At 47.0% G+C, this 20889-nt stretch overlaps 1 protein-coding gene across 4 annotated transcripts in view; it reads left to right on the forward strand.

Annotated features, from left to right (window-relative positions):
* Positions 1 to 20889, forward strand: part of Exn (Ephexin) — a 297401-nt gene that overhangs the window by 190999 nt on the left and 85513 nt on the right. For 3 of the 4 annotated variants that reach the window (XM_071658652.1, XM_071658653.1, XM_071658651.1), the window contains one exon: positions 19636 to 19800. The exons of the other annotated variant lie outside the window; for it this stretch is intronic. In XM_071658652.1, coding sequence (XP_071514753.1) covers positions 19636 to 19800 — 165 coding nt within the window. The remainder of the gene's footprint in view (positions 1 to 19635; positions 19801 to 20889) is intronic. 4 annotated transcript variants of the gene reach the window in all.

The following is a 20889-nucleotide window of genomic DNA, read 5'->3' on the forward strand; positions in this document are numbered from 1 at the left end:
GGTTAGTGAGTCAGACCTGCTTGGCAAGATCTTGCTCGTATGAACCAGGAAGACTTATGAAGTTCAGAGAAGGGCTCTGTGGACTACTGGGTCACACCTGGTGGGTGGTGATAGGCTCCGGATCTGCCATTACTTGATAGATTGTTTTGAGAATATTATAATGTGATATGCTCCCGATCTGCCATTACTTGATAGATTGTTTTGAGAATATTATAATGTGATATGCTCCCGATCTGCCATTACTTGATAGATTGTTTTGAGAATATTATAATGTGATATGCTCCCGATCTGCCATTACTTGATAGATTTTTTTGAGAATATTATGACGTGATAGGCTCACGATCTGCCATTACTTGATAGATTGTTTTGAGAATATCATGATGTGATAGGCTCCCGATATGCCATTACTTGGTAGATTGTTTTGAGAATATTATGATGTGATAGGCTCACGATCTGCCATTACTTGATAGATTGTTTTGAGAATATTATAATGTGATATGCTCCCGATCTGCCATTGCTTGATAGATTGTTTTGAGAATATTATGATGTGATAGGCTCCCAATCTGCCATTAATTGATAGATTGTTTTGAGAATATCATGGTGTGATAGGCTCCCGATCTGCCATTGCTTGATAGATTGTTTTGAGAATATTATGATGTGATAGGCTCACGATCTGCCATTACTTGATAGATTGTTTTGAGAATATTATGATGTGATAGGCTCACGATCTGCCATTACTTGATAGATTGTTTTGAGAATATTATGACGTGATAGGCTCACAATCTGCCATTATTTGATAGATTGTTTTGAGAATATTATGATGTGATAGGCTCCCGATATGCCATTACTTGGTAGATTGTTTTGAGAATATTATGATGTGATAGGCTCCCGATATGCCATTACTTGGTAGATTGTTTTGAGAATATTATAAATAGACGAATTTGTTTTGTCTATTTCAACAGTGTAACAGCAAACCAATTTTATGATTAATTGATTTAGCCATACAAACCTAAAAGTGCGAGCCACTGCTTCCACAAAGACACTGACAAAATATAGAAACACACACACACACACACACACACACACACACACACTGACTCATGGAGTGGTTGCCACAGGTGGGGAATAGAGAAGGGGTGAGGCATGGAAGTATGTGAAGCTTAACACTCAGGCGCGTTTCGTAGTCTCCATTGCAACAGCGCGGCTTCGTGAATGTCAGTGTTGGCGTGCGTGCGTGCGTTCGTGTGTGTGTGTGTGTGTGTGTGTGTAGGGAGGATTATTTCTCCCCTCTGTCTCATGTTTCGCTCCAGGTGGTCGTCAGTCACTGATCAAGGGGCTATGTTACAGGTATTACCTGCCTGGGTATCGGCGGCGAGCCAGCCAGCGCGTGGGTTGCTGTCATGTGTCACTCCTGAGGCCCAGGTATCTGTCTTTCCCTGCCTCACCCACGCCTACAGACTTTACATCTCGGAAATAAACACCTGACACCTCAATAACTCCCAAGACTCGTTCTTCGTCAAAATATGTTTTCCTGCGGTGGTGAGCACTGCGCGCTAGCCCTGTCTTTAGGCAAAGTCTCGTTGAATATTTCTCTCTCTCTCTCTCTCTCTCTCTCTCTCTCTCTCTCTCTCTCTCTCTCTCTCTCTCTCTCTCTCTCTCTCTCTCTCTCTCTAAATATGTCCTTTTATCTCACCGGGAACTTAGTGAGTCTACCAAAAAGAGGAACACAGAAGGGAGCCAAGGGAGGATATTCAATCTAAGGCTCAGTCCTCTGTTCTTACCGCTGCCTCGCTAACGCGGGAAATGGCGAATATGTATGAAAGAAATATATACATAGCTAATTTTCAGTGTCATGCCTTCGCTTTTAACAAAGATTAGTTGCTGTCACCGTGATATGGTTCAGCTCGTCTTGTGTAATTGGATATTTTCACTGTTTACTCTCGTCATTAGAGAGGCAGCCATTGACAAACAAGATTACATGTCCCTGGCATCTGTCTTTGGCTGATGCTCGTTGCTCGGGAAAGAAAACGGCAATTTAAAACTCATTTAGGAGAAAGGGAAGGGAAGTGACTCTTTTTTTCTCTCTCCTACCACAGTTTAGAGAAACCAGCGACATGGTTGATTCAGTCATGGTGTGTGACTGATACCTGGCGTAGTGTGTGTGTATGTGTGTGTGTGAGGGATATCTCCTGTATATATAGTGTATGTGTATATATCCCGCGGGGGAGGAGGGTACACGTATGCTTTCTAAGGGTCATTGTCAGTGGAAAGACGTGGGTGAGGTTGCCGCAGGCCATCTTGCGGGAGGGGAGGCAAGGCAGGAGACACCAGCTGCTGGCTGGGAAGGTGGGTAATGGAGCCGGCAAGACTTTCTTTTTCCCATTCCGGTGCAAGGCCGGAAATGACAACCTCTGTGGGGAGGGAAGGTGCTTGTGTTCGGGCTTGTGCTTCTGTGTTTGTATGCCTTTGTAAGTGTGTATATATATATATACGTATGTATATCGTAGGGGAGTAAGAATACTCCCCACGTACCTCCAGCGTGTCGTAGAAGGTGACTAAGAGGGGCGGGAGTAGGAGGGTTTGGACGCTACCTCATTCATGCAGAAAATAGCGATATATGTATGTATGTATATGTATATATATATATATATATATATATATATATATATATATATATATATATATATATATGTGTGTGTGTGTGTGTGTGTGTGTGTGTGTGTGTGAACAAAGACACTGGCTCAGTTGCTTGATGTTAACAACAGCTGTTGAGGCCACTTTGCAAGAAGGAATGAATTGGAATAATGCTGGACTCTGTGTAGTGGGGATGTCAGGCTCTGCCGATCTTGGGAGATGATGCCTTCCTGACCGTCTTCACTGGTGTTCCCAGAGGATCAGTCAGTAGTAAGTATACCCAGGGTGTGGGTGTCAGTGTAGGTGTGTGCTACACTTCTCGCACCCACGTACTGGTAAACCTCTCCAAAGTTGGGCGAGTTATGTAGGAACCATCTGCCAGCAAAACCTCCTCCCCGCCTCTGGGGTGATCTGACCTGCGTCTTGGGAGATAGAAATTATCAGGCAGCAGTAAAGCGAGTAAATGGAAGAAGGGATGATACGTCAGGGCGCTGGGCCATGGCCGGGGCCCAAGGGTTAGTGGGCTGTGGACTGCAGTCGACCACTCGTACACTGATGCGACCACCGTCTGCGGTATTGCTCTCTCTCTCTCTCTCTCTCTCTCTCTCTCTCTCTCTCTCTCTCTCTCTCTCTCTCTCTCTCTCTCTCTCTCCCACACACACACACACAAGGAAGGACCATGTATTTCGTTTGGAGTCCATTTGGTAATTTGCGTAATTAAGGTAATCGGCGTCATTGTGAGTTAGCCATTTCCCAGTTTCCCCTCTCGTGTGTTTGTTCAGCTTCCATTAATGTCATAGCGTCGGGCCGGTCTGGAGTTTACTCACTCTGGGTGAAATAGTATGGCAGTAGCGGGGTCAGTCCTCCCCACACCTTGAAGTCGTCTCCTCTGTGACCTTTGATTCGTTGGGCGTCTTTACACACACACACACACACACACACACACACACACACACACACACACACACACACACACACACAATTATGTGGCACTTGTCTTTTGAAATTGGGGACACACCTGTCGTTTTTTCTTCTTATTGTATTAACAGAAGTAGTACGAGCAAAGCGTGCTCCAGCCATGGCCATTCCGGATGAGGAGGGATAGGAAAACGAATTAACAAATTAATCTGAGATCCACAGGTGTTGTAGACCTGACAGTTGAAGGCAGGAAGGATGTAGGGAGAGGGGAAGATGGTAGAGCGAAGAAAGTTGCACATGGATGTTCAAGGGAAGGAGGAGTTACCACAACGGTCAATCCTCGTGTGGCTGTGCTCCATACAGAAACTCTAGGAAGCAGCAACCCTTGGATTAAGTGACATGTGCCTTGTTTATCGTCTCGCCTGGACGCACACCTGTCTTCTCTTTCATCTATCACATCTGTCGTGCTTCTCATTCTTGCTTTAACTACCTCTGACTTCTCTCTGGTGTAGCACATTCCAGTCATGTTTATCTCTCGTGTTTTCAGGGACCACACCTTTAACAGATGCTTGCTGTTACTCCAGTCATATGTCGTACAAGACACTTTCCATATTACTCTTTTAAGTGCGCCGGCCAGTTTGTATACTTCGTCTCTCTCTCCCAGCTGCCACACCTCGCCAACCGTTCATACTTATCTTCAAACACCTGAATTACAGTAGTTAACTTCGTCCTTCTCTTTACTGTTACTTCTAGTCACTTACTGGCTTACTGTCGCATGTCTGTCTGGCTTTGAAAGTGTTAGTTTCTCCTGACGTGTTTGCCAGTCTCTGCCATTGGTACAAAAGCAGCCATAAACCTGCTGTATGTATGTCACACCCGTCTTGTGTCGGGTGTATGGCACGAGCCGTTGCTGTCATGCATCATCTAGTGTGTGCGTACTCGTACATCTGTCAAGGACGGCTGTTGTGTGAGGGACGCTAGCACCTCCAGGTCCTGAAGGCGGAGGGAGACGAGAGATTAAAAAGATTAAGGGGAAAAAAAGGAAATTACTGGTAGAAATTTTGTAGTTCATTTTAGATATTTAGATTTTCTTAACATAATAGCACTTGGCTAAAGTGTGCAGGATGTTACATTACTCGCAGACTCGTAGCTCAACTGTATCCGTTTCTTCGTTTCATTATCACTTCACATCACTTTTGCATGTGCCGTGACTTCCCTCATCTTTGGCTGTTACTTCAGCTTTGGAATTACGATTTGAATCAGTGGTTTCTTGTACGGCCGATGTAGCCGGATGTTGTGATATGCAACAAGACTGCATGCAACGAGGACGGTGATTGGACGATAGGGAAGACCGCCAGCCATTAAGCGTGAGCAGTTCAAAGCGGGCGCAAGCGCTCGGGCCACGCAGCTGGGGGAGCAACATGGCGCCAAGGTAACAGGAAGACGGGTCAGCGGTCCTCCTTGTGGGTGAATTTCGCAATATTTTCGAGACGTCAAATAATTTTTCATGTTGATGACACGCGGCAGATGCCCATGGACTGGCTCCCTGATTTGGGAGGATTGGTCGACCGTTTCAACGCTTCCCTTTCCATCGTTTGTTAAGCGCGCCATACATTCATCGGGATTTTATCGTATTAAACATTAATCAACCCACGTAACAGTTTCATCCTCCGGCGTGTATTATTATAAGTACGTAGGTACCTGCTATGTCTTCGTTTACTCCCGTTTTACCTAAACTTAACTTTATTTTTTTTTTTTTAGAATTGTTTTGGTACGTCTGCTAAGAATGGTGTCAGCTCAGCTCGGGTTGGCTCTCTTTGTTGTTATCCAGACATTCGAGTGGACGCACATTCCGTACATAAAGGAGAGATACTTTTATTTGAGAGAGAGAGAGAGAGAGAGAGAGAGAGAGAGAGAGAGAGAGAGAGAGAGAGAGGCTTTCACTAGTTTGACATCGTCTGGAATGTCCTTGCCGCCGGCCCAGCCCCGTGCGCCTCACCATCTGTGTAGCAAGTCATACACGAAAGTTTCACCCTCTCACTTCATACATTATTTTCCCGCTCTTCATCGTATGTAATTGGTGTTTTCCCTTCCTCCTCCTCCTCCTCCTCCTCCTCCTCACCGCTCGCCAGGGTTCCTTTGTTTCCTCACAGCGACAAGTCTTACTTCATTAGACGTTAAGATTTCTCATCGCTTCATAGACGTCTCTCTCTCGCCCGCCTTGACCTGACGACTTCTCACCTGCTAATGGCTAGGTTCCGTAGGCGGAAATAGGCACCTCCATGTTTATCATTGCCAGCCAGTCCCTGGCTTACAGCTTGTGTGTGTGTGTGTGTGTGTGTGTTGGATTGCCTGCGGATAGTTTTTAGCACGAGCAGATTCCAGCGAATATCAGTAATGATGATGATGATGATGATAATGATAATGATAATAATAATAATAATAATAATAATAATAATGTGATAATGATAATCATTGCATTCGGTGATGATTATGATAATAATGATGATCATAATAATAATAATGATAATAATAATAATAATGATAATAGTAATAATGATAATAATGATAATAATAATAATAATAATAATAATAATAATAATAATAATAACGATGATAATCATTGCATTCGATGCAGCAAAGACTAAATGTTAATTCCACAACCATCATCAAGATGGTGTAGTCCTGAGATCACATTTTAATGGGAATTCTGCATCTGCGAGGCTGCGCTCCGCCCGTGTTTTAGGTAAAGGTAGGATCCTTTAAAGGGGCGGGTAGGCCTTCAGAGCGAGGCGGTGGAAGGTTGCGTGCTGACACCGTCGGTGTTGCCAACCTGCAGGTGGAGGCAGGGAGCACCCCGTTGGCATTACAACCGTGGGAAGGTAGTCCATAATTGTTGGCTGCTGTTATTGTTGTGTGTTGAGACTGATTTTGGGATGGCCGGTCTGTGTTTGGTTTTTGAGTGTGTGTACACATTCGTGTGTGTGTGTGTGTGTGCCTGAGTTTGTGTACGTGTGTATAGGTATGTATTTGTGTGTGTGTGTGTGTGTGTGTGTGTGTGTGTGTGTGTGTGTGTGTGTGTGGGGGGGGGATTGTTTAGGGTGTGTCGGGCTGTGGGAGGGACAGACTCCCGTTAGGGAAGAGAGGTGAGGGAAAGATCGTTGGAGAGAGAGAGAGAGAGAGAGAGAGAGAGAGAGAGAGAGAGAGAGAGAGAGATTCCTTGACCTTCATCGCTTCCCACAGTGCCTGGCTGACGAAGGTAGTAGTGGCGACAAGACCTGAGGACCGGAGTCAGGTCACTCCCGCACCAAAACGCCATGTTTTCGAACCCCTGATCTCGAGTTTGTTTCTCGACGCCCTACCTGTGTGCTTGCTTCCTGCTTGCTTGCCTGCCTGCTTGCCTGCTTGCTTGCTTGCTTGCTTGCCTGCTTGCTTGCCTGCTAGCTTGCTTGCTTCTCCCTCATGGCAGAGAAAGTCTTCTTGGCGGAGGTGTGAACCATAATAAGACTTTCTCTTTTTTGAAATTGAACTTGAATTGTTGAAACACATTTATTTATTTATTTATTGAACGCGTTATATATATATATATATATATATATATATATATATATATATATATATATATATATATATATATATATATATATATATATATCCTGTTCCTCTTGCTCTAGTTTGATTCCTTTTAGACAATCCATGATTGTTTTACCAGATTAGTCCACGAGGTAAACCGGTCGTTAGAGATGTAGACTAAACGAGGCAACGACCTTGCATGCAGTTAGATGTAACGAGAGGCCGGTTGTTAAATGAGTATGCGTGTAATAAGGTTTGTTTTCATGCAGACTTGCAACAGGTAGTGAACTTTATGATTGGTAGCCCGCTATGCCGTCATGATCCTGCACCCTCCCCCCTTTCATTATGAGAACGTGACGTCACCGGTCTGAAGCGTGACGTCACGGGTGGCGAGGTCACACTAGGGGTGCTGGTTGTGACCTGATCCTCCCCCACCCCCTTCTTTCCCAGGGAGGGGCGTGACCCAAGCTGGTGATGGGTCTGGGAGAGAAATCAACAGTGGGGAAAATGCTTTAATGTTGTAGAAAGCTTGGGCTGGGGGGGAAAATATGAGAGAGAGAGAGAGAGAGAGAGAGAGAGAGAGAGAGAGAGAGAGAGAGAGAGCATCTGTGTAACTAATCAGAGAAGGAAAAACAATTTTTGTCATTTTTTTTCTTATTTTTTCTCTCTTTTCTTTTTTTTTGTACGTCCACCAGACGAGTTGTGCATTATGTGTTCATGTGATTGTTACATTCGATCGTAATGAATACGGACATGGCAGTTCATGGTCACTTCCACGTTAAGCCTGTATTTATGTATATATAATCACCTCTAATTAACAGGCTTGATTATTCCCGTAATTATTAGCTGAAATTACTGCTTGTTAGGAGTCCAGACAAGATTCGCCACAGGCAGTCGAAGGATAGTGGGCCTAGTATGTTGCCTGAAGTGAAGGAGGGTATCCGATGGAGGATTTGTGTGATAGGACTTCTTCGTGACGCTACCTCGCTGAAGTGGGAAGTGGCAGATAGCCCCAGAAAGAAATAATGATAATAGTAATTATTATTATAATTATGATAAAAATAATAATAATAATAATTATTATTATTATTATTATTATTATTATTATTATTATTATTATTATTGTTGTTATTATTATTAATGTTATTATTATTATTATTATTATTTTTTTTTTTTTATTATTATTATTATTATTATTATTAGTAGTAGTAGTAATAGTGGTAGCTGTTGTAGTTGTAGTTGTGGTTGTTGTTGTTGTTGTTGTTGTCTTACTGTATTATCATCATCATGATCATCATCATCATGTTGCAGAACCAGACGCCCACGTCAAGGCCATGTCCTAATCTGACTCACGTGTTTGTGTGGCAATAGACACTTGCCCGTTAGAAAAGGTCAGAGAGATGTTAGAAGCCAGGGAGAAGCACACAGAGGGAACGAGGAGACGTCGAACTGACGAGAACACACACACACACACACACACACACACACACACACGTTTAAAAAGATATAAAGTTCGCGAGATGACACCTCACGAGTGTACGACTCCCTTCCCCTTGCTGTACAAGTAGGTAATTACACACACGGAAATGAAGGACTTATTTTTTTTTTTTTTTTTTTTTTTTGTACCGATTGACGTCATTTCCTAAACCACCGTAGCTACGGTCGTGTTCCATAGGCTGTTCTCGGTGCAAGGAACTTGAGACGGAACCCATTTCAAGAGTAGTTGAGGCATGGTGGAACAATGTTTTTGGAGGCATTTATATTTCCTAGGCTTGTGTAGGCCATCAACGACATGGACATGTCGTCGTGGGTTTCGCCCACCTGTCATTTTATTTTGTTGTGTGTGTGGTGCATGGCGTCATGTTCGTACGGTGGGGCGTGGGTGGCGATGGGCGCTGATTGGGGGGTATATGGTCACGTGACGTCAGGTGGGAGGGCGGGAGCGCGGAAAGGTAAACAGAAGGAGCGGGGTTAAATGTTAGCGGGAGCTGTCTTGTACACGTAGTACCAATCATGTTATCTCTTTATCCAGTTTGTGTATTGTGGTGTGTGGGCAGTGCTGGAGCGGTGTTGTGTGAGTGTAGTCCTCAAGATTTTTCCCTTTTTCCATTATTATTGCAATGTGTGTTGATGTTGTGGATTGGTTATACATCTGTCGTGTTGTGGGTAAAGTGTGCCACAGTGCTGGAGGTTACATGTGTCATTGAAGAGGATTAAGGTTGTGAAATGCGGGTTGTGTGTGTGTGTGTGTGTGTGTGTGTGTTTGTGTGTGTGACTTTCTTAAGGGTTAAGTGTTCGTGTGTGTTGTGAGTTGTGTGTCTCAGTGTTGTTGTTGTGAGGTTGTTGAGATAGAGTTCTCTGTTTTCTCGTCGTACTCAGCTGTTGTCTGGTGACGTCATTGTCGTTCTCACTTGCATATGGAACACACACACACACACACACACACACACACACACCTGCGGGTGCCCAGTGAAAGCCAGTGTTGTCAGACGAGTTCTATTGAAGACAATGAGAGTGTTTGGTCAGACCGCCTGCCACGTGACCCCAGACTCCGTCCCGCTCTGCCATCCCCTATCCTCGTCCCCTAGCCTGCCCTCAGACCCCATTTCCCCAACGTCCCTTCTATTCCCAGGTCTTGCCTTTCCTATCCTCAACATTTTTCCTATCCTCCGTCTGTTTCAGCCGCTGTCTTCTACTATTCCCTGTTCCCTTCTGTCCTGTCCCCTCGTTTTTCTAGTCTGTCCACCATCTCTAGTCTACTATCTATCCTCTATCCCCAGCCCGCCCTACCCCCCTCAACCTCCTAACCTTGACAGTTGTCATGCATCACTCAAGTACTTGCTGCTGTGTGTGTGTGTGTGTGTGTGTGTGTGTGCCCCTGAACACAAAGGTTAGAGAGGCGTTTACACTCTGACCCTCGACCAGCCCACACCAGCTGCCTCGAGGTGGTAACTCGATATGATACGAAACTTCTTTACCCCAGTGGTAGTAATCCTTGTGAAGCATCGCTGTTCACTCGAGTCTTCCATCCATACCACCGAGATGTCGTTAAATTCACAGATGACGCGGTTTACATTACAGAAGGTTTCCACCCCTTGCAGGACTTCGTGACTGTGGGGTTCATGGAGTCTAAGCCTCCTCTCGCTGTTGCCCTTTTGTTTTTTCTCTTGTAGTCGAGTGTCTAGGCCTTGATGGTACTTTGTGTGACGAGTTGATGAATGATTCTCAGTTTGAGGGTTTGGTTAGGACTTTGCCGTTTGGCTTGTTGTGTTGAAGGCAGTGGTGGTCCGAGTGTAAGGGTGTTTTCCGCGGCCTCAAGTGTGAACTCGGAGTTTGATATACTCTTTATGTGCGGGTGAAGGAGAGAGAGAGAGAGAGAGAGAGAGAGAGAGAGAGAGAGAGAGAGAGAGAGTAGACGTAATGGACAGTGGTTGTAATGGAGGGGATTGATTGGTTGTGATGAGTTCTCGTACGGTTGTTAGCGAGCGATGAAGAGGCGATCCATTAATGCATCTTGAGTGGCGTGGTGGAGTGGAGCGCGGCTAGGCAAACTGTGGCTCTCTTTATCCCCGTCTCCCCTCACCACTGCAAGGGTACTCCTCACCCCATAGTACCCTGGGCATCGGTGTCTGGCTCTCCCTCCATCCCTCTCTGCACCCTCCAGCTCCTTCCGGTCAGGTCGCTCACCCCCTCTCGGTGGGTTTTGATGCAAGGGGGTGGTGGGTTCCTGATGGAGAACACCCGGTCTGGCCTGACGAGGTCGCCAGAACCCACCGCCTCGTCGACCATGGCCGGGGCTGGGTGCTCGAGGTGGTGGGATGTGGGTTTAGGTGCTTTGGCAAGGCTTCGAGACCCCGATAGTTAAAGTAACAACATTAAGTGTAGTAAAGTGAGAGAGAAGGGTTCTGATGAACCGTAATGCACTGACGGCCTGGCCTCTGGTACGAGCCAAGCTTTGCCCTGCGAGTGACGAAGTGGCAGCTGTTTGTATTCGCTACGTTTGTCAGACCTGCGAGTTACATGTGGGGAGGAGGGGGGAAGACTTGCTGTGAGAGATACACAGATGATGGAGGGGAGAACAGAGGGTGAAATGATGAGTCGTGTATGTGGGTCTAGAATAGTGTCATCAAGACAGACTTTATATATATATATAGGTTAGCGCGTCGTGCGTGAGTGTACACAGTTGTGCACAGTGGGCTGAACCTCACTTGGACATGCAAGAAGTGAGGATTATTATAGAGGACAATAGACACCCAGCTTGAGGCAAGTTGGTTCTCCTTTGTTTGGAGGGTTGGACGTCGGAGCTGTGGAGTGTTGATGACGCGAGACTAAACGTTGGGTTTTTGTTTGGCAAGGGGTTAGTGAGAATTAGGGGAGCACCGTCTACCAGTGTGTATGGACAATGTTTCCTGTGAAAGAGAACGTGTTATGTTTCGTCGTACAGGTTAGCCCTAGCGAGGGTGTGAGTTGGGCGGGACGAGTGCCAGAAAAAAAAACCAATTGTTTATGAACGTGTTTAGCAAATTTTTGGATGTTTTAATCGAAGTGATTTTATTCAGGATGACTCAGAGAACAGATTGCATCACCCATGTCAACTTTCTCCCTCTCTCTTCCTCACTCTCCCTGCTGTCCTTCCCACACACCCTGTTCACCCTCCCTCTGCCTCGCTTCAGCTTACCTTTACACCATTACCCCTGTTTACGTGGCTGTGTCTCAGACATGGGGTGTGGTAGCTTCCCCCTTCGTGTATCGGCAGGACACCGGCCCAGCCTCTCCCCCAGCACCACACACACACACACACACCAGGTCTGGTGTGTGTGGTGATGCCTCGTAACGTAAACCACTGGCCCCAGGTTGTGCCACAGTGGGTAGGTGAGGGCTGCATAGATCTTCCTGGTGTGCGGCGGCAAGAGGCGTGGCACACCGTTATGCAACGCACACAGACGGGGACACACGCTGGGAGGAAGACAAGACATTAAGGGGGTCATAGACGACCCGCTGAGTGAGTGGATGAAGGCCATGCGCATGCTGGGTATAAGTCGCGTGCATGGTGGACTCTCCTGCGGTTACTTCCACCGTCGCCTTGCCGTGATGCGCTCCCCACAGCCACTCTCTCTCCAGCCACTCCTCACAGACCACCTTCTCTTCATCCTCACCCCACAGACGACCAGCTCCTCACTATACCTCAACCCCATGTATCATGCGACCCCGCCACTCATCACCTTATCAACCCCTCCTCCCCGCTTACCATCTCACGAGCCGCTCCCCACCCATCTCCCATCCGTCTGTTAGCCTCTCCCTCCCATCTCCTACCGCCCACCAGCCCTACCTCAACCATTCCTTCACGACCTCCTCGGCCGCTCCCTCGCCGCCACCGTGCACACACATCACGATCAGCGAGGCCTGCTGACGCTCCTACCCCCCTTGCGCCACAGACTCCGACGCACAGTCGGTATGGGGCACCTGCTGCCAGTGGCTGCCAGAGCTATACCCCCACGAACAAACGAGTTAATGTGACCTACACCGAACAGCCTGATTGACCAGATTGACAGTGGTTCAAGTCATCTAGATATTAAAGACGGAATTCTAGTTTCGAGCCCCCTTGCCGTGAGCGGCAAAGTCGGTCACTTTCCCTTTTCTATAGATATTAATTTGGTTTTTGCTCCCGAGAGCTGGCTGCTTGTGTGCCCCCTACCACTAGCTAGGCCGCGCAGTACTCGGCAAGCTGCTGCTCCGTCACATGACTCCTATTGTGTGGTCGTCGGCAACTCAAGGATGGTCCGATTTGATAACTGTTTCTTTCCCTACACCTCGAAGCTTTGGAACCCTCCACCACCGTATGATGTCTCTCCCAGTAACTGTGACCTGGCACGAATTTAAAAGACAGGTTCCTCACTTGGTTCATTGTTCTTAGATACTTTTCTTCGTCTTTTATTCTTGCGCTTCATCAAAATCTTTATATTTCAATTAAGACCCGGTCATGATGTGGAATTTTGTCCGTGACTGGAGCCTCCATCATTAAAAGAGAATTGAGAAGGTTCGGAGGAGACGCCAGGTGGAGCCGTTCGTCCCTCCTCCCTCCCTCTCACCACTTCGTGGAAACTGATGTTTATGTTTTGATGGCGACCACGAGACCCAGTGGGGAAGACAGCTTCTCCCTCTGTCTGACGGTGAGGAGGTCATAGACCACACTGAGTTGCCGCTGTAAGAAGGCTCACACACAATCTTCTTACCAAGCGACTGGGGGGGAGGGTGATTATGATGACGAGGCTTGCAAGGTTTAAGGGGGTCACATTTCGAAGTGTGGCGTGACCCCTGATTGACCTCACGCGCCTCCGAAGACCTGCTAACGACCTCATAATCTTGTGCCTCAAAGCTGTGTCGTGAAGTCTAACGTCCCGAAAGCATGGGCGAGGTGACTTGAACATGCTTCGCCAGACGTAAGAAATAGGATGTTTGGTCGGCCCTCCGACAGGGTTTCCAGTTTCAGGTGTCAATTAAGAGACATTTTTCTTGGTATATTCGTAACTCATCGGAATACTGATTGCTGTTATGAAGGGTGGCAGACCAGCGCTTCATGTAGGCAGGAGAACTGGGGTGAGGCCATGTGCGGTCGGTATGAATACATACACAGTGAGAACAGACAGGTAACAGATGACCTGTTGGCGTGTAGCGAGGTTACCTGTCGAAGGAAGGGTAAGTGTTATGCAACCCCCCAGAACCCTTTCCATGGGGCTCCTGTAGCTTCAAGGCTACACTCCACGCAGGAGCAAGGGAAAAGATGGACTCCTTCGGTGTGAGAAATTCCTCGTGAAGACAGTATTCCTTTTTTTTTTCCTCTGATGATGGAATGAGATCTTACTTGCAGGCAGAGTCCGGTAACGCCGTTGTATATATACATAATGGCAACGTTTTAAAAAGAAGGAAAAGATCATATGGTCTCAACAAACAGAGTTGATCTCGATAATTCAAGATGATTTATTTATTTATTTATTTATTTATTTATTTATTTATTGTATTTCAGTTATGTTTATGCCGTGCGTATTTTCACTGCCATAATTGCCCGTACAGTGCAGTTGTCACGGAAACTGTGTGGCGGATAAATGTTGGGTTTCCGTGGGAGGGGGACATACCCCCCCCACCCCCCACTTAACGACTTTCACTGTATTGTATCAACAAGGGAGGAAATAACTCGATCGTCTGTCCACACAAAGGAAAATTTTCTCCAATTAGCCTTATTTTTGCATGGAGGGCCTGCCTCAGGGCAGGTGAAGGCCGGCTGGGCCTCAGGCTGATATTTTGCAGTGACAGAAGCAGTGATGTTCAGTAGTGCTGTAAGAGGACAGTGACGGAGGTATTTCGTCCTAGGATCGGTCAGGATAGCAGTGAATTTTAGTATGTGCCAGTCAGTGCTGGTGTAACGTGTTGAAATTACTGGAGTAACACAAAGAAAAAAAAAATCTTATTTCCTTCACATTTCGCGTGGCATTTTGAGAGGGAGGGGAAGTGGCGGCGCCTGGGAAGCCAAGGCTGGGAGGGCGACGGGGTTATTGTGGTGTCGTTCTAGTTTCTGGAGAGCTCCGGTCCGTCAGCGGTAGTGTGGGGGAGGGAGGAGCGGAGGGGAAACGCAGGCAAAGTCGTCCTCCCTGGACACTTATCTCAGTCTGTGTACCTCACCTCCACCTCCACAGGTCGTTATAAACACTAGAGGCTTCTCCCTGGTCATATGGGGTTGTATTCTCTATGTGGGGTTAGGTTAAGTCACTAGGCGGAGGGTTGAACCTTAAAGTTTAGTCAGGATGTTGTTTGTTGGTCATGGCGACCTCCCCGCTCGCTTATTGTCTCGCGGCCACGAACAAAAGACACGACTTACGTACGATTGTTTCCAAAACCTTAACAAAACACGGCTGATTGTTCGGTGTCTTAGCTGGCATAGATTCGAATTCCCTATGGTGGTGTGTGCACTTTTTTTTTAATGATGAAAGTCAAAGTTGATTGTCAAAATACGCCTGAAAATCCGACTTGAATGTCAAAATAAGCCTAGTACTGGAAAATCAGACTTGAATGTTAGAGTAAGCTTAGTACTGGAAAAAAAATCAGACTTGAATGTCGAACTAAGCTTGAAAATCAGACTTGAATGTCGAACTGAGCTTGAAAATCAGACTTGAATGTCGAACTAAGCTTGAAAATCAGACTTGAATGTCGAACTAAGCTTGAAAATCAGACTTGAATGTCGAACTAAGCTTGAAAATCAGACTTGAATGTCGAACTAAGCTTGAAAATCAGACTTGAAAACCAAAATAAGCGTAGTACAGGATGTTAACATTCCCACTGCTGCTGCCGTGCTTTCGTGTTAACACAACAAGCCAAGTGAAGCAGCATGTGTGGCTCTTATCTGTCGTGGTTTTCCTATCTGTCGTAACGTGGGGGAGTTGACCTATGCCCTGTCATTTCTTTTCTCGACTTTTAATCTTGGGTGAGTACTTAGTCCTCCTTGTTTCCGGTACTGTTGCGTGTTAGATTCTATTTAATCTTTCGTGGAATGTATTTCTTCCATGGTGCTTGTAAAAATGACAGTATCGGTATGTAACAAAAAAAATGAAAATATTGCAAGGTATGTAACTTATGAAAAAAGGAAAAATATTGCAAGGTTAAAAATCGCTAAAATGTAGCTATGGCGCCATGCTTGAGCTGTGGCAGTTGTGTGGGGGAGGGCGAGGCGCGGCGTGATCCTCTGCCCGTAGCAGCGGCATTGTCTTGTCGAAAGATAATGGCAGAATCCTGGCAGAGTGAGCTTTCTCCCTGGGCCCATCACTCGCTCTGTGGGAAAGGTAAGCACGGCTGACAACGCCGTGTGTTCCCTAAAGTTACCAGAGGCAGTGTGGTCGAGGTATTTGAAGTAATAGACCATTTTATCTAGAAGTTAGACGATGCACATTTGTAATGGTGGATCTTATTGAGTGGAGCCCGAGTAGATTAATATGTAAGTAATTCTTTCTATTTAGGGTGTTGTCGATGCCTTTTGTACGATAAAAGCCAGAGGTAAAACAACACTCCCCCAATTTATGGCGCAGGAAATACTAAATTAGGAGCATATCAGGCATTGCACATCGGCAGCCAGATATAATGGGTTTAATAGATTTAATAGATTTGTGCTGCTAGTGAATCACAGGATGTTCTTGAAATTAAGTGTTGGAATGTATTTTACACCTTGAAGATTATACATCTGTCATTATCTTGGTAACTGTGGTATGGTCGTGAAAGAGTTACCAGCAGACGACACAGTTCCCACAGCTTAACAGACTGGAATGGACGGAGCTGAGGGTGGGAGGATGGCTGATGCGTAAAAAGAAAGAAAGAAAAAAGTGTTAAGTACCATCTTGTAAGCGGTGTTTACACTTGCATAGCTCTGACCTTGATCGATGTATGGGGAAACTTAGGTAACAGCCTATCTCGTGTGGTGGGTGAGGAGGGAGCGCGGGTAGCAGCCTATCTCGTGAGGTTGGTGAGGAGGGAGCGCGGTGGTAGCGTAGCGTCTGGGAGAACGCCGGATCTACCTTGTGCTGTGCTGGCTTCTGTTGACGGTTACAGAGGGAATGATTCACTTCCTTGTCTATTTCGTTTTACCTTTAAGGGATAGATTTTTCTTTTTGTTTTTCTTATATTAGAGGGAGAGGGTTATTTGGTATTTCACGAATTAAGCTTAATTAATTCTCCTTCCTGGAGAAAGCTTAAGCAACGCCATGGGTCAGAGGTGTAGTCGGTGCCTTTTGGTGTGGGGTTCGAACCCTTGGGTCGTGAAGGGCGCGGGTAATGAATATGTATCGTGTCTGCCTTTATTTGGAAGCTTTGAGGAATACCACGATGATGTTGAGGTATGTGGAGTGTCACGAGCGTCCAGTGTGGCGTTTATATGAAGTTCTACACAGCGCCCAACACCGCTCGCTGACACGGAGTGTTCGATGTGGAATTCTTCCCATAGTGTCATGGGCGTGTACTATAGGCAGTAGTTAAAGACGTGGTGCGTCCACAGGAGTATACGAAGGCGTGGTGGTAGGTAGGCGTGGTGGTGTAGCGAACGCTACGCAACTAGGCAACGGAAACGTATTTGTTTTGGATCGGTCCAGTCACGCCTGTCTCTCGCATTGACAATCGGAGAATCATGCCATTCTCTTCTTCATATACACTGTCTCAACCTTCTCCTCCTCAGACCTGCTTATCATTGGGGTCGTCATGATTTTAATGTGCACCTGCGGGGGGGAAAATTGTATGTAAACACCGAGTCGGTTGGCATAATCTCCTGTCTCTGTTGTGCAATGTGGACGTTCGCTTTAAATCCGGCTGAGGAAGAGGTAGTATTCTTGACCTCCTACTGTACGTTGGTGTTGTGTACGTGCAGCGGTTGCCGGGTCATGTGGGGTCAGCTGTGACCTGGCCGAGAGGAGAAAAGTTGTATTAACACACGATGATGCATTGTGTATTTCCTTGGTGCTGTATGTAATTTTGATACACTACCAAACTGATGGATTTCCAAAATAGCCTTCCTTGGGCGTTGAATTCATGACGCTTCTCGGTGGCTGTGGGAAATTCTACATACGCTTAGTATTGTGCATTGATGTTACTGACGAGGAATGGCTCGTATCAGGCTCGTGTCATCCTGCCACGTTTTTGTTTGTGTGACGACAAAGTGAGGAAAGAGGCGTTGTCCGTATGAGGGTGAGGATGGGAGTGGGTGCGGTGCCCGGTGTGGTGAGGGTTGGGGAGAGAGAGAGAGAGAGGATTCCGCGGCGTCTTATGACGTCAGATCCCCTCCCAAGGCCGGCGTGAGTTGCAGGAAGGGTCTTGCCACCCTCGCATTATATAGCCAGGTGACGTGGAGAACGTTAACTACCGTTATTTGACGTAATTTTCCCCCCGTTATTCCCTCACCGTTCATAGTGACGTCTCCCTCCGGCATGTGTAATCTCGAAATGATTAGTAAGAGATGGGGATAATTAGGTGCTTTTTTATTTGTGGTGTAATTATGTTTCTTCATCGACATGTCCCCGACCAGATGATAAAGATGCAAGCAGCTGCATGAAGGGCTTTGTGGTCGATATTATATATATATATATATATATATATATATATATATATATATATATATATATATATATATATATATATATACATATGTATATATATATATATATTTATATTATTTTGTTATTGTGTGTATTTCTGATGTGGGTTAAGGACACGATAACCTCTGTGGTCAGAATTATTGTGATGATTTTGTGGTTCATATTAACGAGATCATTTGCCAGAATTTCTCGTCAGAGGTTAAAGGTGTCATGGCTGACTCTAACGTGACCTGACCTGACCCGAGTGACAGTATATTTTTCAGGTGACCTCATGCCAGTAGTGAAAGGTAGTGACATATCATGACTGATCACACCAGAGGAGTGATGTATTCACAGGTGACAAGTGTCTCAAGATGGGCCATTGGATATAACACCACAGGTGACCTTAGCTGACCTAAGGACTGCCTGTTCCTCCAGCCACTTCATTTCCTCCACCTTTATTTCACTAACATCTTCCATGCGACGGTTGTCGCAAGGTGACCCCACGGAAAGGCTGGTCGTAACCTTACGACGGGTGTTCAGTACACGCCCGGGTCCTCCCCATGTCGTCCCGTCGCGCCCTAGCTCTTCATCACCCATGCTGTTCTAGTTATGATAATTTCCACTCCGGCCCCATACCTGCCCCCATGCGATACTGAACTCACCAGTTCTGGACCACCTCTGCGCCCGTCCCCATCGCCAGTAGCCCCTCCAGCCACACTACCTTGACCCTCATTCATATTTTGCCCCACCTGTCCATTGCTTTCTCCCATCTGCGTTTCCGTTCCCTTCTCCATCCCCTTCTCCTCCTCATCTTTACTCAGTCTCCCATTTTCTTTCTTTCCTCTCCCATATTCCAAGTTTTCTTTCTTTTCTTCTCCCTCGGCTGAAGGGGTAGATTGTGTATACATCCGCGAGCTTCGGGGGCGCCCGGCAACCATCTTGGGTCCATACATGTTACAGCCTCGACCCCTTTTCACTCTCACCGGCTCCTGCTTTGACCTTTTGATTAGCTCCCAGTTAGGGCAGAGCTGACCCTGATTTCTCTATGTACGGACTCTCTTACTTAGACCTCATGTCACGTGGTAATTTATTTTTTTTACACTCGATGACCCGTGACGAATGGTTGTTGACCTCCCATGACCAGTGACACGTCTAAGGGACCTCGGGGTCACGACGTGACGATATGATTGGATGAATACCTGGTGACAACACCTGTCCCTCTTTCCCCCCCACGTCTTGAAAGAGACGAGGCCATGGTATTTGACGTAAATGGCTGACCACTCATGATCTGTGACCTGACCTCAGACCACCACCCCCCCTCCCTGACGTCATCACCGACGCCCTGACCGCGTGATGAAGCGTACTGACCTTGTTCTTGTGTGTGTGTGTCGTGTTACCCTGACAGGGCCGGAGGTGGGGATGCTTCGTCGGACGTCTCACGCTTCCTCCCTGAGCTCAAGGGCCTCCACCACCTCCTCCTCCTTCTCGTCCTACTCCTCCGCCTCCTCCTCCAAGTCTTCGGGGAGGCCGCCCGCGCCCACGCCCACGCCCGAGGAGGATCTCCAGGAAGGTCAGCAAGGTGTCTTGTGTGAACTTTTTAACCCCCCAACACCCCCAGGTGTACGCCACAGCCCCCCCATACTCTGGGGTGATCCCTCCACCCACCCACCCCGTAGTTTGTAGGGTGAATTTAACCCTTTCTTTTCCAGGTGTTAACGAGGGTTAATGGCCAAGGGCTGATGAGTGGTGTGGTATGGTAGTGAGGGTGGTTGTGAGTGCGCTGGTGATGGTTGTAGTGCACTGGTTGTGTGTTGTTTGAATGTGTTTGGTTACTAGGGCCTGGTACAGGTGTCCCTGATGACGTCACTGAGCCCTGGGCCAGGTGTGCGCCTGGTGACGTCACTGTGCCCTGGGCCAGGTGTACGCCTGGTGACGTCACTGTGCCGTGGGACAGGTGTGCGCCTGCTGACGTCACTGTGCCTTGAATCAGGCACACCTGGTGACTTCACAAGGCCAGTCGGGCACCTGATGCCTTATACAGATGGGCCCCGAGGTCGCCCACCTTCCGAACGTAGTGTTGGATTTCCTTTGAAGATTACTTACATAAGGTACTGTACTGTATAGTTTACCTGCTGTGGGTTTACATACGGGTGTGTGGTTTACCCCCCTTGTATTTCCTGCTGTAAACTTGGAGCTGTAGGTCGCTGCTGTGGAGTTTCTCGTGAGGTGAGCAGATCCTGTGTGGGGCCTCCCGCCTACGTGAGTGGTTTTGTAGATGGGAGGGAAGGGGGGGTTAGTGTAGCTGCTTGGGGAAGAGGTTCTGTAGACGTAACACGTGTGTGGTTGAATTCAGGTGTTTTGGAGACTACAGACGTGGATGATTAGTTTCTATTTTTTTAAGACGTGTTTTACGTGCGGGTGACGAGGTGTGAGCTGGTTCGGAGGCGCTGCAGGTGTGGTGGAGTGGAGTGTTGATCATCGCAGGCGCTGCAGGTGTGGTGGGCAGCATTTACCGTTCGCCCTGGGCGGCATCGTGCTTGTTGTGGGCTGGGAGCAGCAGGGAGGCTCTCTCTCTCTCTCTCTCTCTCTCTCTCTCTCTCTCTCTCTCTCTCTCTCTCTCTCTCTCTCGGCTGGGGCGAGACAGGGGTCTTGGGGCTCT

This window comes from Panulirus ornatus, chromosome 66 (assembly GCF_036320965.1).
Source record: "Panulirus ornatus isolate Po-2019 chromosome 66, ASM3632096v1, whole genome shotgun sequence".
NCBI classification, from domain to species: domain Eukaryota; kingdom Metazoa; phylum Arthropoda; class Malacostraca; order Decapoda; family Palinuridae; genus Panulirus; species Panulirus ornatus.